At 41.6% G+C, this 13,984-nt stretch overlaps 1 protein-coding gene across 6 annotated transcripts in view; it reads right to left on the minus strand.

Annotated features, from left to right (window-relative positions):
* The window catches only part of LOC116840819 (potassium voltage-gated channel subfamily KQT member 1), a 73,169-nt gene extending 59,191 nt beyond the window's left edge, over positions 1 to 13,978 (minus strand). For all 6 annotated transcript variants that reach the window (XM_032808049.1, XM_032808050.1, XM_032808048.1 and 3 more), the window contains exons 1-2: positions 12,311 to 13,978; positions 7,623 to 8,193 (exon numbers count right to left, since the gene is read on the minus strand). In XM_032808049.1, coding sequence (XP_032663940.1) covers positions 7,623 to 8,193; positions 12,311 to 12,620 — 881 coding nt within the window. In that variant the 5' untranslated portion in view covers positions 12,621 to 13,978. The remainder of the gene's footprint in view (positions 1 to 7,622; positions 8,194 to 12,310) is intronic.
* Between the last annotated feature and the right edge of the window lie 6 nt (positions 13,979 to 13,984).

Below are 13,984 nucleotides of genomic sequence, written 5' to 3' on the forward strand. Positions count from 1 at the left end.
TTTTTTTCAAATCAAAATAGTGCAAAAGCACATGTCGAAAAAACACTTTATCGCGTTCCATTTTTCACAAAGCAAAAGAAATTGTTGTTTAGGAAAATAATTGTGTATGCTGACTGAATGTTATCGAGAAATGTCGAAATTAATCACAAACTACCTGTTTCGTTAGTAATGACTACTAGAACTGTTTGCATTGCCATCTAACATTTGCGGGCGGAAACTAAGTTAAGGTCCTAATAATCTACTAACTCTGCCCCGAGAGGTTTTTTTCAGAACCGACAAGTGGCATTTTGTATGTTCTCCACCATTTAGAGAGTTAAGCAGGATTTCAGTTTCTACATGTGTTACGCATACATTGATCCTTCAGAATATACATGTGTCAGAAAGTTTGGGTGGAAAGTTTGGTCTAAAATTTCGACTCGGGAACACTAGCAAACTTTTCCAGATAATTCTATCTTCAGGAAAACCAGATTTTCGATGATTCCCCGAGTCGAAATTTTGTCGAAGCTTACATCAACCTCTTTCGAATTTATTTAACCTATTAACTTTGCCAAAAGATCCTTCTCGGAATCTTTGCTACACTTTGTGCGTTTTTGCTATTTAGAGGTGTTAAGTAGGATCTCAGTGTTTATATGTACTAAACATACACTAATCCTTTACTTTCTTAAAATGAACCAGTCAAATATCACTGAAAGCAGTGAGTATACATTGATTTGCAGTTATAAGTATAGCACTGAAAGTGCTTAGTGCTACACGGAAAAAAATAATTTGCTAGCCCAGCAAATTTTCTGCTAGTCTAGCAAAATCTCTTCGTTATTATATGAACAGCAAAAAGATTTGCTAAGAGTACTAATCACTATTTGCTAGATATAATTTGCTAAATCTACAAATTATTTTGCTGTAAGAACTATGATGGATTTATATAAACAGTTGCAGTTTTGCTCCAATAGCAAATAAATTTGCTAAGGATACATTATTTTGCATCGATAGCAAATTAACGTGATTCTTAGGACAAATACATTCAACAAATTTTTTTTATCCTGGCAACGAAACTACTTCTGCTCTGATAACGAATAATTTGTAAAATTAGTTACGTCAACTAAATTTTTTTGTTGTCACTACGAATATACAGTAGCGATGATTTTGCTAAAAGAGCAAAATTATTTTTCTCCGTGTATATTTATAACTGATATCAGTGAATATTCACTGATTCACTTTAAGAGAGTCGAATATACAAATGTTAGAAAGTTCAGATCCAAAGTAAGATTAAAGTTTCGACCGCGTCACTTCTTCCGCTTTTCCTTTTCTTCTCTTCCTGCTTTCTTGTTTTCATTCACTTCGGCATCGGGTCAGCACGACAATGAATAATAATGACCGCTAGTGATGATCAACATAATCATCCGGACAATAAAATATTTGCAATGGCGTTTCGTGCAGCGTGACTTCATTATCTGATAGTCTAACGATCGTATGAACGACACAGCGTTAAAGCCGCACGAGAGGATCGTGTTATTAGCCGGGATCATGCGAGAGCTGAACGGTACTCGTAAAATCTGCAAACTAAGTCCTTCGTAATTCCGGTGGTTATCGTGTGTTTTCAGCGCGTTGCTGCGAAAGAAAAACCTTGAATTGGAATAACGAAACGCGAGCGTGCGATAACGAAGGAAGTACGTCGACCCGGGAAAATAATTGTGAAAGCGAATTATGTGGATACAACCTATTTTCAGTATGCAAGGAAAAAACAGATATATACGTTTCCGGAAATGAATGGCATGTCCGACACGACGACAGTACCGTCGGGCACAAAATGAAAGACACTTCCGTGGCAATTTCCGACTGTAGCGTTTCGACTTTCACGTCGTTCAAAAGTTCGATAACGCGGCTTATTATCAGAAGAATCCCCCGCATGGCGCGATGAAAGGCAACGTGGAAACGACGATCTTCAACGACAGCATGTAAACGTTGAATATCTGCGCTGTCGTAAGTCACGGGCGTTTACAAAATGCGGTTGCGCAAAACGCACATTTTTCTCAGGATGCAGGAGGAATTAAGAACTCGATTAATTCCGGGGAAAACCGCGCGAGTTCGTAGTCAACTTTAAATCAACGCAACGCCTTATTTATTACACGTTTACCTCGCTGCGCGAGAAATACTTTGGATTTAATTTCAGATATGAGGTAGAAATACAATCAGTCGCGCGTCAGACTCGTTGAGACAGATTTGCCGACTTAAGGGGATGCTGGAGTCGAAATCTTTACCGACGGAATACTAACTTTTTCTTACAAAGTTTACGTTGCAGATTGGCTGCGGAGAATTACTTACACGATAAAAATACGTGCAAAAAATGTATTAAAGCATTATGAACATGTGACGATAAAACGATAAAAATTTCAAAGTTGAAGCTCGAGTGTTAATTAACCTGTCAGTCGCTGGTAATTAAAGTGAATATTCGTCTGATATAAAAGATTTACAGTTGGTATATACTAAACGCTTGGTTCCATTCAGAAAAATTCCGAAGAACATTGCTACATCTTTACATTTGCATTTAGAAGCTTAAAATTTTCCATAAAGTTTGCAAAAACCCGAGTCGAAATTTTGACCCTGTGTTGAACCTTGAATTTTACACCGCAGTAGGAGCTAAGATAGCAAAGTAGGTTTAATTCTAATGATATAATTTACTCCTTTGACCCTGATGATGTTTAAAATTTCTTCTTTCGCTTTCCTTAGCGTCAAAGTAGGTTGTATAATAGTAGGATCTTAGGAAGTAAAGTAGGTTCAGTTGCGAACCTGTGTTGAAGCTTTAGCTCTTACATAGAATATATGTATTTTACAGAATTCAAGGTTTAACATAGGGTTAAAATTTCGACTCGGAAATGAGTGTTAATATCGTCAAAATAGGTTTCTAGGCTGTAGATTATCTAACTAGGCTCAAGCTATCTTTAAGAGCGTCAAAATTTTGACAAGGTAGAGTTAAAGGTTCAAAAAAGAAGTTAATGAGTATCAATATCGTCAAAGTAAGTTTTACTTAGGCTATAAATCGTCTAAGTAGGCGCAGCCCGACTAGAAATTTACTCCATGGTCCTAATCGGGTTGACCATAACTGAATGTCGAGTCTATTTAAGATTATACTGTCGTGTCCTGAAAAGTCATATAACGTTGCGTCGTTATGAGGACCTTAATCAGGTTCATTATAATGTCCTCATCAGGCTATACTATTGAATTCCGTTTTCCCATACAGCACAATAATGTTAAATCAATGTTGAATAAATGTTGAATTGCAACAATGTCAATATTGCAGTAACATTGAGAAACATTGAATCAACGTTCCACAAACCTTGATATAATGTAAAAATGTCCGCTTAAAAGTTTTCCGCGTAGCTTTCATAAAAAAAAACTAATTCCTAATTTTCTTATTACTACTAATTATTATTATTATGTCTTATAACTGCTAGGAACTGAAAGATTGTCAAAACACTCTAAAACTTTCGCGAACCCTCCCTAAATAATTTCAAATCCGAAGCGGTATGCCAGTTATCCATCCATCCTGACTGCGTTTACTTAACCTGACGATCGAGCGGCACGCGGTGATTCCACTAACTCCAACGATGTTCTTACAATTTATGCTTATAAAATGTATATTTACAGTGTTCACAGTATATTATAACGTACCTAGTAAATACGCGCGTTGATTCACCTATCTATTTTATTTAATCTCTAAAGTTTATGTTGTTATTTGCAAAATGACTTCAATCATTCCTTTCAACTTAATGTTTTCATGTATTTTTTGTTACAGATACAACTTACGTCAGACTCTATATAATAGAGAATATTATGAAATAAAAGAATTTTATTTCAGGGTTTACGCAAAATTGCTTAAACGTATTTTAATTTTACATACAAACAATAAGAAAAATATATATGATTATTGTATACTGTAATATGACTAATACATATTAATATAATATGTAATATAATATGAATAATACATAATAATACGTATTAATATAATAACATTTAATATTAATTTATTTTATTATTATTATTATTATATAATAAAAAAATTTTTTATTAATATTCAATAATATAATTTTCAATGTTCCTCAAATATTGTTGCAATATTGCAAAATATCATATATATTTTATATTTTTATTATTATTCTCATTTTTTGTTGAGTATTTTAAAATTTTATATAAAATTTTATATAATTTTATATAAAATTTTATATAATTTATATTTCAACACTTTTTTGTAATACTTGAAATTAAAAAAATAAATATTTTTATGAAAAAATTTATAAAAATTTATTAATCAAACCTATTATATTTAAGGTTGTTACAAAAGGTATTAAAAACTAATAATGCAAATCATTATAAGTAAAATAAATAAGATCCTAAAAAGGATCTGATCAATAAAACATTATGAAATAATATATTAGGATAATACATTAAGGTCCTAATATATACCTAATCATTATAACCTTGCAAAGGTCTTCCTTACCCGATTTTTATCAGTACATGACTAGGTTGAACGTAGTAAGTATAACCTTGCGAAGTTAGGATCTTATACATTTCAAGTATACCTGATGACAATTTCTAGTCGGGTTAAGTAGCATCAAAATTTCGACTCAGGAACACTTCTATATATGCGTGGTTAGGTTTTCCGTTAAATATGGTAAAACTAAGCAACATACATTTATGTAAAATCTATATGTACAGGGAAAAATATAGTGTGATTATGTTGGTGACGATCGTTATTATACGTTATCGACATTCTTGGAGTTTGTCATCGACTCTAGCATCTCCTTAGGGGACGATGGCGTGTTTGAAAATTCTATCGACAAATACTAACTTTTTTCTGCAAAGTTTGTTATATTGATTGCATAGAAGTATAAATGCTTGTGCACAATGAAAATACCTGCAAAAACAAATTGAAGTATTGTTCAATATGTAACGGAAAAGATAGAAAATTTTGAAAATTAATATTTCGAGCAACGTAAATAATATTTGCCTGATACAAAAATTCTGTATATCAGAAAGATTTCTATATATACGCGTGCTTAGGTTTTCTATTAAATATAGCAAAACAAAGCAGCGTACATTTATATATAATATTCATATGTACAATAAATTTGAAAAAGAAGTGTAATCGTGGCAATCGCCTCTGCGTTATCGACATTTTTGGAGTTTGCTGTCCACATTAGCATCCCCTTAAATTTCGGCACATGATAACTGTGGTATCAGACAAACTAAAGCGCAAAATCTGGATAACTCTGACTTGTCACTGAAACGATATTGCTCGTTGAGATGCGCGGGCGGATGAAGTCCGATGAAATGGATGCGACAGACGACGGCGGGACGTTATGTATATTCGCGCGGTTCGATCTGTTTCGCAGGTACTTCACCGCGTTTTGTTTTGATAATGAATTATTTAAAAGGTCGGGATGTTTGGAACGGCAGTTTGGAAGAAATGAAAAACGGCCAGTTGAATAATGCACGAATTTCTCTACGGTGAGATGCTCGCCCAGACACACTTCGCCACAGTCGAACCACGCTTTCTACTTTAGGAAAACCTTTCGCGCGACGCCGAAAACGCCTACGACGCGGGCCTACGTATAATGCTGTTTATTATTATTGTGAAAATATAATATGATGTTCCACCTAAGAGTACACAAAGGGAGATAATTATCAGCAGCATAATTAGTGAAACTAATGAGCAATTACACAAAGTAATTAACGAATAACGAGAAAGCAAAACTCGATAATGCGGATTGATAACAAGAGTCACGATTTCGCGGAACGCAACGATGCGAGAGAAAAGTTCAATATGTTGACAATAAATTAGGGTCAAGATCGAGTAAACAATAAGTTCGAGCTAGAACAGGAAAGGTGTTATCCGAGAGCGTTGTAAATATCCCCAACGCGTTGGGATATTTGGGAGGCGCAAATATGAATTCTTCAAGGTGTTTCCTGGCGCATTTTAATCGGTCAGAGCGCGTCTGACGATCGCGTTCAGAAGGAAAACACGATTCACGAATACTTAGCCTCGTTTGGAGCTTAACCATGTATTCCCTCTGAACATTCAACCATAAAAATACGCGTAGAAGGTCCGAAGAGTTATCTTTTCTGCAGTTTGTTCCGAGTTTGAACGAACTTGACGTTTCCACTTTTCTTTACTATGTAAGCGCGGCGCACGAGGGTGAATCGATGAAGCGCTTTCTTCCCCTTATAATTTTTTAGATAACGAGATATCATATTATTTCTAGATTTACTCCCCATACAGCGGGTGTGGAGAGGGAGTGTCCATTATAATGAGATATACAATTGCACACAATATGATATATTGCAATCGCACGTTAATAATCTGTAACATGCAAATTGCTCGTGTTCGCGAAAGCTGTACAAAAGTTATTTCGAGAGAAAGAGAGTAGATTAGAGAGAGAAAGAGAGAGAGAAAGAAAGCGTTATTTATTAACCCTCCCTGGTTACCTGGAGTGTACAGCACCCCATAAATTTTCAATTTCAAATTCTCTTCGGAAGTAACGGAATTTCAAAAGCTAAATCTAAGTATATGATTTTTTTTGTTTTTCTAACTACTGGAGCATGTTTTTATGACCTTCAAGAATGTGTCAACACCACTAATAAATAATTTAAAAATGCGATCTGACTAAAATGGCAACACGAAAATGACATTGGGGTGTGCCACACCCCATGTGACCAACTTGTTATGATTAGGAAGTGTGGCCAGGAAGGGTTAAACATTCTAGGACATGATTCCTGAAGCGCATCAAAAAGTAAAAAAACTTGAATTTGATACGAAAATACAATTTTAGGTAGAAAAATATTTTAGATATATATACACGGTGAGAATATGTTTTGCCTTTTTTCATAATATGAAGATTTTATAAACACCATTTTGTAAACATCCAGTATGTGCCTTTTTTCATAATATGAAGATTTTATAAACACCATTTTGTAAACATCCAGTATGTGCCTTTTTTCATAATATGAAGATTTTATAAACACCATTTTGTAAACATCCAGAGAGAGAGAGAGAGAGAGAAAGAGAGAGGGGAAGAGGCTCTTTTATCGACATTCCCAAAGGCAGGAATTCCCAGGTATTCGGCTCCCAACGCCTGTTATCGTTTATCGAATCGGGTGAGCCGATGGTGAGCAATAAAATCTCATGCGGGTTAGCTACGTGTTCCTTGATTACATCGAGGATCGCGATCGCATTTTACGGCTCGCGCGCGCGCACGCACAGAAGACAAACTGATTTGAGCGAGCGTTCGATCGCAGACCGAGAGAATCCTCTGCTAGTGCAGGAGAATTTGGGCCACGCCAGGTGTCAAAGGCCACGTCGCCGAAATCGATGCTCGGCGCTCGGAACGGAAACGGGAGGAGAAGCCGCTGTGTGACGCGGCATTTTACATTTACGTCTCTCGACCTTTCGCCACTATTAACAGGCGTATACACTGTCGTCTCAAGGTCACGGGGCGAGTCACAGCGCAAATGCACCCGCGCCTTCGCGAGTAGGCCTTCTGCCGGGACGAAACATGTCCTCAATTGTTAGTGAGAAATGCTTAAAGAAACGCGCTCAAAGTGCGCGGCTCGCGAGGAATACTCACACAGCGAAATGGTAGACGAAACACAGCCAGCCGCCGGGATGCTCGAGGAACACGTAGAGTCTCTCCTGAAAGGTCTTGCCCTTCTTATGGTGGAACACGTATTTGGCCTTGAAGGCCTGATCGATCGGCAAGTAGATCGGATAGTAAGGATCAGGCACGCCGGCCTGGTCGGGACTCGGCGGCTCCTCCTCCTCCTCCACAGCCCCGGTCACGTCATTGATGTCCTCTTTGCTCTTTCTCCGTCTGTGTTTCCTCTTCATGGGCGTCGGCACCCGCTTATGGTGTGCCTCACCGAAGCGCGGCGAACGGAAGCGACGCAGAAAGGTGAATCTACGCGCGGGCGACGTCGCCGGTTCCTCCGCGTTCGCGCCGTTGTCCTCGGTGTCCTCGGTCTCGCTGCCGGGGGTCTTCAGCGCGGCGTCCTCCGCCTCGAGGCCGTGCTCGGCCTCAACGAGCTCGTCCTCGCTGCCCTGCAGGGCAGCGTAGGCGGTCGCGGCGCTGCACCGCTTTTCCGCGAGCCTAGAGCATTGGTCCTTGCTTCGTGGAAGACTCTCGTTGTTGTACGCATCACCTGGGCATTTCCAGGATATTGTGGGCCAGGGATTGGGCCAGGGGATTGTTGCGCCGCGTGATCACCGTACGCGACACGCTCGATCCTCGAGGCTCGTGGTGATTACTCGACGAACACAGCGCGTCTTTCCACAGTCCCCCTTGTTGGGTTCTCCCTCCGGAGGAACTTAGTCTTTATGGTTATCGTGATTCGACAACGTTAATGTCACCGAGATAATTGGATCCCAATTCGATGCAAATTCAAGTTACAGACGATCTGTAACGACAGGGTTCCGATCGATGAACCTCGTGTCGTCGACAGTAAATAGATAAATCGGTCATTGAGCGGGGATTATTCAAATATTTGACGTGGCTCGAGTAGGGCATTTGCAATTCTAACCGCTTGAACCGCGGTACAATATCTTGCCACATAATACACGCGCGAATATCGCTTCACGATCGGGAGGATTCTACTTATGAAATTGGATAGATAATAACGTCCTTCTCATTGAATGCATTCCTCCGAATAAAACGTTTTAGAGGATGAGACCAACCAAAAGAGAGAGACAGAGAGAGAGAAAGGCAATCTCGGTCTGAGGTCCCTTAACTCTCTGATACACTCAAACACTCTGGGCACATAACGCAGATTGCAAAAAATCACTTACATCCCAGCCGACTTTCGATGTCTGACAAAATGAACAGGAGAAAGTACGCGACTTCGGGGACACCCTACATACATACGAGGGTAACGTATATCCTTCGCGGACGCTCGATATCTGTACACGCCACTCTGATAAATCGCTTAGCACTATCTGCACGCTCATCACGAGCTTCCTGACTACACCCTGGCGAAGTCGAGTTTCTTACCGGCAGGGCCCAGTGAAGAGATAAATTCGGACGATTACGTGCAATTTCGCGGTACGCCAACAAAGAATCGGAACCTTACCGGCAACGCGCCATCGGATAACAAAAGTCACTCGAGCCAGACAAAATTTTCCACCTTCCACCTTTACGCCGTCTCTCCCATCCGTACCGTGAACGACAATAAGAAGTTCACCGAGCCAATTAAAAGTAGATTGAACGAGTGGAAGCGTAATGTCGTAATTAGAGAGTAACTGAGCAGTCAGTGTAATTACTCATACGTGCGAAAAAATACGTGATTACATGCCCGACAACGAATGTAATGAAATATTCGTGAACTTGGGATACGTTAGAAAACACAAAGTAAGGCGACTCTCATTAGAACCACATTGTCTCTCATCGATCGCGCTTTTGGCGCTCACACGAACATTGTCGATTTCCCAACGACGCGTTCAGTTTGTTGGAAAAACGTGGGAAATCTCACCCTCCAAATTACGATATACGTCACGTTGCCAAATTGGTGAAGTGCCAATCCATTCGTGACAATTCTCTTGGCTTTATAACGCACAATATTCACAAAAGGGTGCATTCATCTAAAAAACAAGCGCGACCACCGCAGTTTCCGAGTTCCTCAGCCGTCTCTTTTCAAACGTTGGTCTTAGAGACTCGTTCAACGCCAACGAAGAGATTGAGAATTAATGAGATAATGTTAGGTACTTGCAAAAATTTGTAAAGTCACCAATAGATGGTTGTAGCAACAAATTAATAATTGTTTTCCTTTCAGTTACTTTTCAGTTTTTAAATGTTGACTACACTCGATCAGGATATTGATGGTTGACAATTCATGATTCTGAATAAAATGTTAATTTAACGCGATTGAAGATGAAACCAAATAAAGTTCATTTTCGCCACTACATGCTTCATCACTTTACTCGAAGTGAAACTGCTGCAATAACTAAAAAACTGATTTGAGACCCATAGAGAATATTCGCTGCTGTCTGTGAGAAGTATTTAAAAGAAATGGTGATTATACGATGTAGATGGCAAGCTACGTATTGCTCATTCTTCAAATCAATGGAGAATAACAAATTGGAAGAATTGCTCAACCAAAACTCGGCCCAAACAGAAAACAGGCTAAAAGAGCTTGCAAGACAGCTTGAAGTTGATGAATCAACAGTATCCTGTCATTTGAAAGCAATGGGAAAGATACAGAAGGAAAGATGTCTCCACTATGAAGTCTCTACTGTTTTACGAACTAGCTTATCATCCGCCTTTTATTGCTTGCCAGGCATAAAAAAGTTTTTTGTGGCGAATAGTTACAGATGATAAAAAGTAAATCTATTTTGACAACCCTAAACGCAAAAAGTCATGAATTGGTCTACCATCGGCATCTACAACAAAACACATCCACGGTCATAAGATCCTCCTGTTTATTTACTGGAACTAAGGAGTGTTTTACTATGAGCTATTACTGCTAGGACAAACAGTCATAGATCGCTACAATTATATAGCGATCAATTATGACGTTTGAATCAAACCATGAAGGAAGAATGCCCTCAAATATCCGCGAATTGACGCCAATAACTTGAAAATATCTCGTAAATTGTTAGCATTCACTAAAATAAATAGAGAAAAGAATTGTACTTGTTTTTTTTGCGATTTTCACACTAGTTAATAATGCATTAATTAATGATCAGAAAATAAGCGCACATCTCGCGCACTATCAAGCCACAGGACGCCGTCAAGGACAAAATATAATTTTGAACATTATTATTAATTGTTATAGAAATCGCAAAATGGTACACATGTTTATTGTTTAATAAGCTATATCAAATCACACTTCATCCTACGCCAAGTCGCATGTTGCGGCTACACTGTTTGGCTTTAATATCATACGAACTCTTGCAAGCACTCGATAGAAACGCCAAATCCGGCTACCTCGGAAAGATGTAAGAGCTTTATTTGGTTGGCGCGCCAATTCCGCGCACCAAGTTGGTTTAATATCGATGGAAGACAACCGAAGTCCATCCGCGTGATTACCGTCCAATGACTGTCTACCCACAGGAAGTAACAAAACATTAATGTTGCACATCTGCGCCTTTCTCATGTTTCTTGATCCATATCGCGATCGACACGGTATCGCGACGCTGTATTGCGGATTGTATAAGTGGTCTCTATACAGAGACCAATGTCGCGTATGCTTTAATCGGAGCCTTGAACGTCGCGATTGAAAGAGGATAACGTTGATTTCGCGTTACCTAGGTCTGAATGCAGCGTCGGATTAAGTGGATAGAGGCGAGCTACGCAAATAATTTGCCCGCGCAAAACCGTCTGACACACTGAAACACCGTGAAACACTTTCTCCGTTATTCGCGATTTCGTTTTTCCATCTGAGGGACAATTTCAGCAACGTGTTGCGAGGAATTAACGGCAAACAGAACGAGCTAATGCACGCAAACATGGCGTAGCGTTATAATATTTATCACGCGAGGCGCGGGACAAACGCGGAGCGTTATCGAAGAAGAAGCGGAACAATGGAAACCACAAAACCAACTCGCGCGCTTATGCATTAACGCGAGTGAATTGTACGTGGAGCTCTATTTATGAAAGCATCTGTCTCTTTCTCTCTCTCTCTCTCTCTCTCTCTCTCTCTCTCTCTCTCTCTGTCTCTATTCCTCTTTCCTTCTCTCGGCGACATTATAAAACTCCCTCACGAGATCCAACCGCGTCGCGGATCGAGCCTCGAGTATCGAGCGAGGAGAGACCTCTCTCCTGCCTCCGGTCGAGCAGAAGTCAGGCTTCGCGAGTCTGCCTTCCCGTTAAGCCGACCGCGCGAATTCACTGACCACACGCGAATCCTCTCTTCCGGCCTGGAAAGGGTGCAGCACGTCTCTGACACACGCTCGCCGTGCCCCGGCAAGGTGTAATACCGTATGCTTTCGCCGCGACACTGAGATCGCGTGCCTCTTTCACGACGGAGCGTGTTAAAAATGCAACACAAGCGCCGTTTCGTTTCGTGCCGCCACGCGTGACGGTCGCGCTAATTAAAAAGAATGCATAAATCGAGACGCGTGCAAGTCGTCTCTGATGCGAGAGAGCCTTGGGAGGAAGCGCGGCTTTGAAATACGGTTTTCGCGCGACTCTAAAGCGCGGGAGACGCGTAAGAGCACCGAAACGAAAAGAGCGATAAAGTTGAAGGAAAAGAAAAATGACTCGGTCACGAGGCTCACGCGACGAGCGCGACGAGGAACAAGAAACAGCTTAGCCTCGTGGTATACCTGAACGAAAGCACTTCTTATTATGAGCTTGGCAGTTAAAGTGGCCCTGGCTGTGCGACTGATACGGGTGCCGATACTGCTGCCGTTGCTGTTGCAGCTGCTGCTGCTGCTGACTGATCGGTGACTTCAGGACGCTCAGGACGAGGTCCTCGCGGGCAGGTACGATGATCTGCCGGCTCTGCCGGAAGAGGTTTTCCTGCTCGCCGCGATTCATCCTGCAGCCAAGACGACGACTTTGGAGATAGAACCCCGGATACCACTCGCGTCTCCCCCGTCCTGGACCGCTACCTAGCATAACAGCGTGCAGCATCCCGGTTCTATCTTTCCCGTCGCGATCGAAGAGCGCCTCTCTGTCTGCCGGACGATCGCCCGATCACGCGGTCTGTCCATGGTCTGTCCGATCGAATCGCCGAAATCTGCGTTCACGGCAACGAACGTGTCCCGAGGATGATATCCCGATCTCGTGTTCACACGGATTCCACCTTGACCGCGACAATGGCAGGATTATCCTGGCCTGGCTTGGATTCTTGATCGCGTTAGGGCTCTAGTTTGCCGATATGGCTGATCGACTCGTAATAGATGCGTTGTCCTCCTGCTCAACGGCTTCTTCGCGACCTCGGATGTATCTCGGATGGAGTTATCCGACCTGGCCGTCGTCACCGAAACCGTCGTCGGTCGCGTCCGAAATGCATTGCAATGCGCGAGGTGAGATGCAGCACTCCACGTTAGACATTGTTGATGCTTGATGTTGGACTTGACTTATGAGTTCTCGATATTTCGAGGGTCGCAGGGAGTCTGATGGATCAAGGGGATTGTTTAATCGTCTTCTCAGAGTTTCTCGTCTTACCTTGACGATTACGTTCTAATCAATCTCCACTTGGGATTGAGGCGTCGACGAATATATCACGAGTCCCTGTCCCATTGCCGGCTATCCTTGTCTTTCCCACGAGCTTCGCTCGTCGCTAAGTTTCTCTCATATCAGTCCCGTTCAATTTCATGGGGTGGACTGACGACCCGTGCGACCGAGCGACTCGCGTTTGCAGACCAAACCGCCGCCTCGGGGAGACGTGAAACGATCGCGGACGCCAGATGTGGATACTCGACGGCCGAGTTATGCATAATGTTCGTGATATTGCGCGACCCGCCGAAACTTCTTAGACTGTCGAGGGTGGATAACGTGCATGTGTGGGGTCGCGCACGAGAGGGCGAGGAGGGACAGTAAGTGGAGAAAGAGAAGCGGAGGATAAGAGAGAGAAAGAGAGAGAGAGAGAGAGAGAGAGAAAGGAGAGGAAAGAAGATAGAGAGTACGAGAGGGTGAGAAAGTCGAAATATATCCTCTCCCCGACCTCCTGGAAGATGGATGTCGATTGTGAGCAGAGGATGCTGGGACCTCGCGATCGATCTTACCTACGGAAATCCTTCGAGTATTTATTCGGACTAATATGGTAATGGAATTCCGGACAGCGACTCCCCCGGGTCTCCTTTCCTTCGGCGAGTATCTCTCGTACTCCCGCGTGTGCTCGAATACGTTCGATTATCGTTCGTCAAACGGGATCGTCGAGTGTACTCCCTCGCGTCGTCGTCTCCCCCGCGACACCTGTGCGATCTCTTTTCTCTCTCTTCCTCTCTCTCTCTCTCTCTCTCTCTCTCTCTCTCTCTCTCTCTCTCTCTCTC

The sequence above is a fragment of the Odontomachus brunneus genome, unplaced genomic scaffold (assembly GCF_010583005.1).
Source record: "Odontomachus brunneus isolate Ranch 3 - 2012 unplaced genomic scaffold, Obru_v1 Obru_scaffold_012, whole genome shotgun sequence".
Lineage (NCBI taxonomy): Eukaryota > Metazoa > Arthropoda > Insecta > Hymenoptera > Formicidae > Odontomachus > Odontomachus brunneus.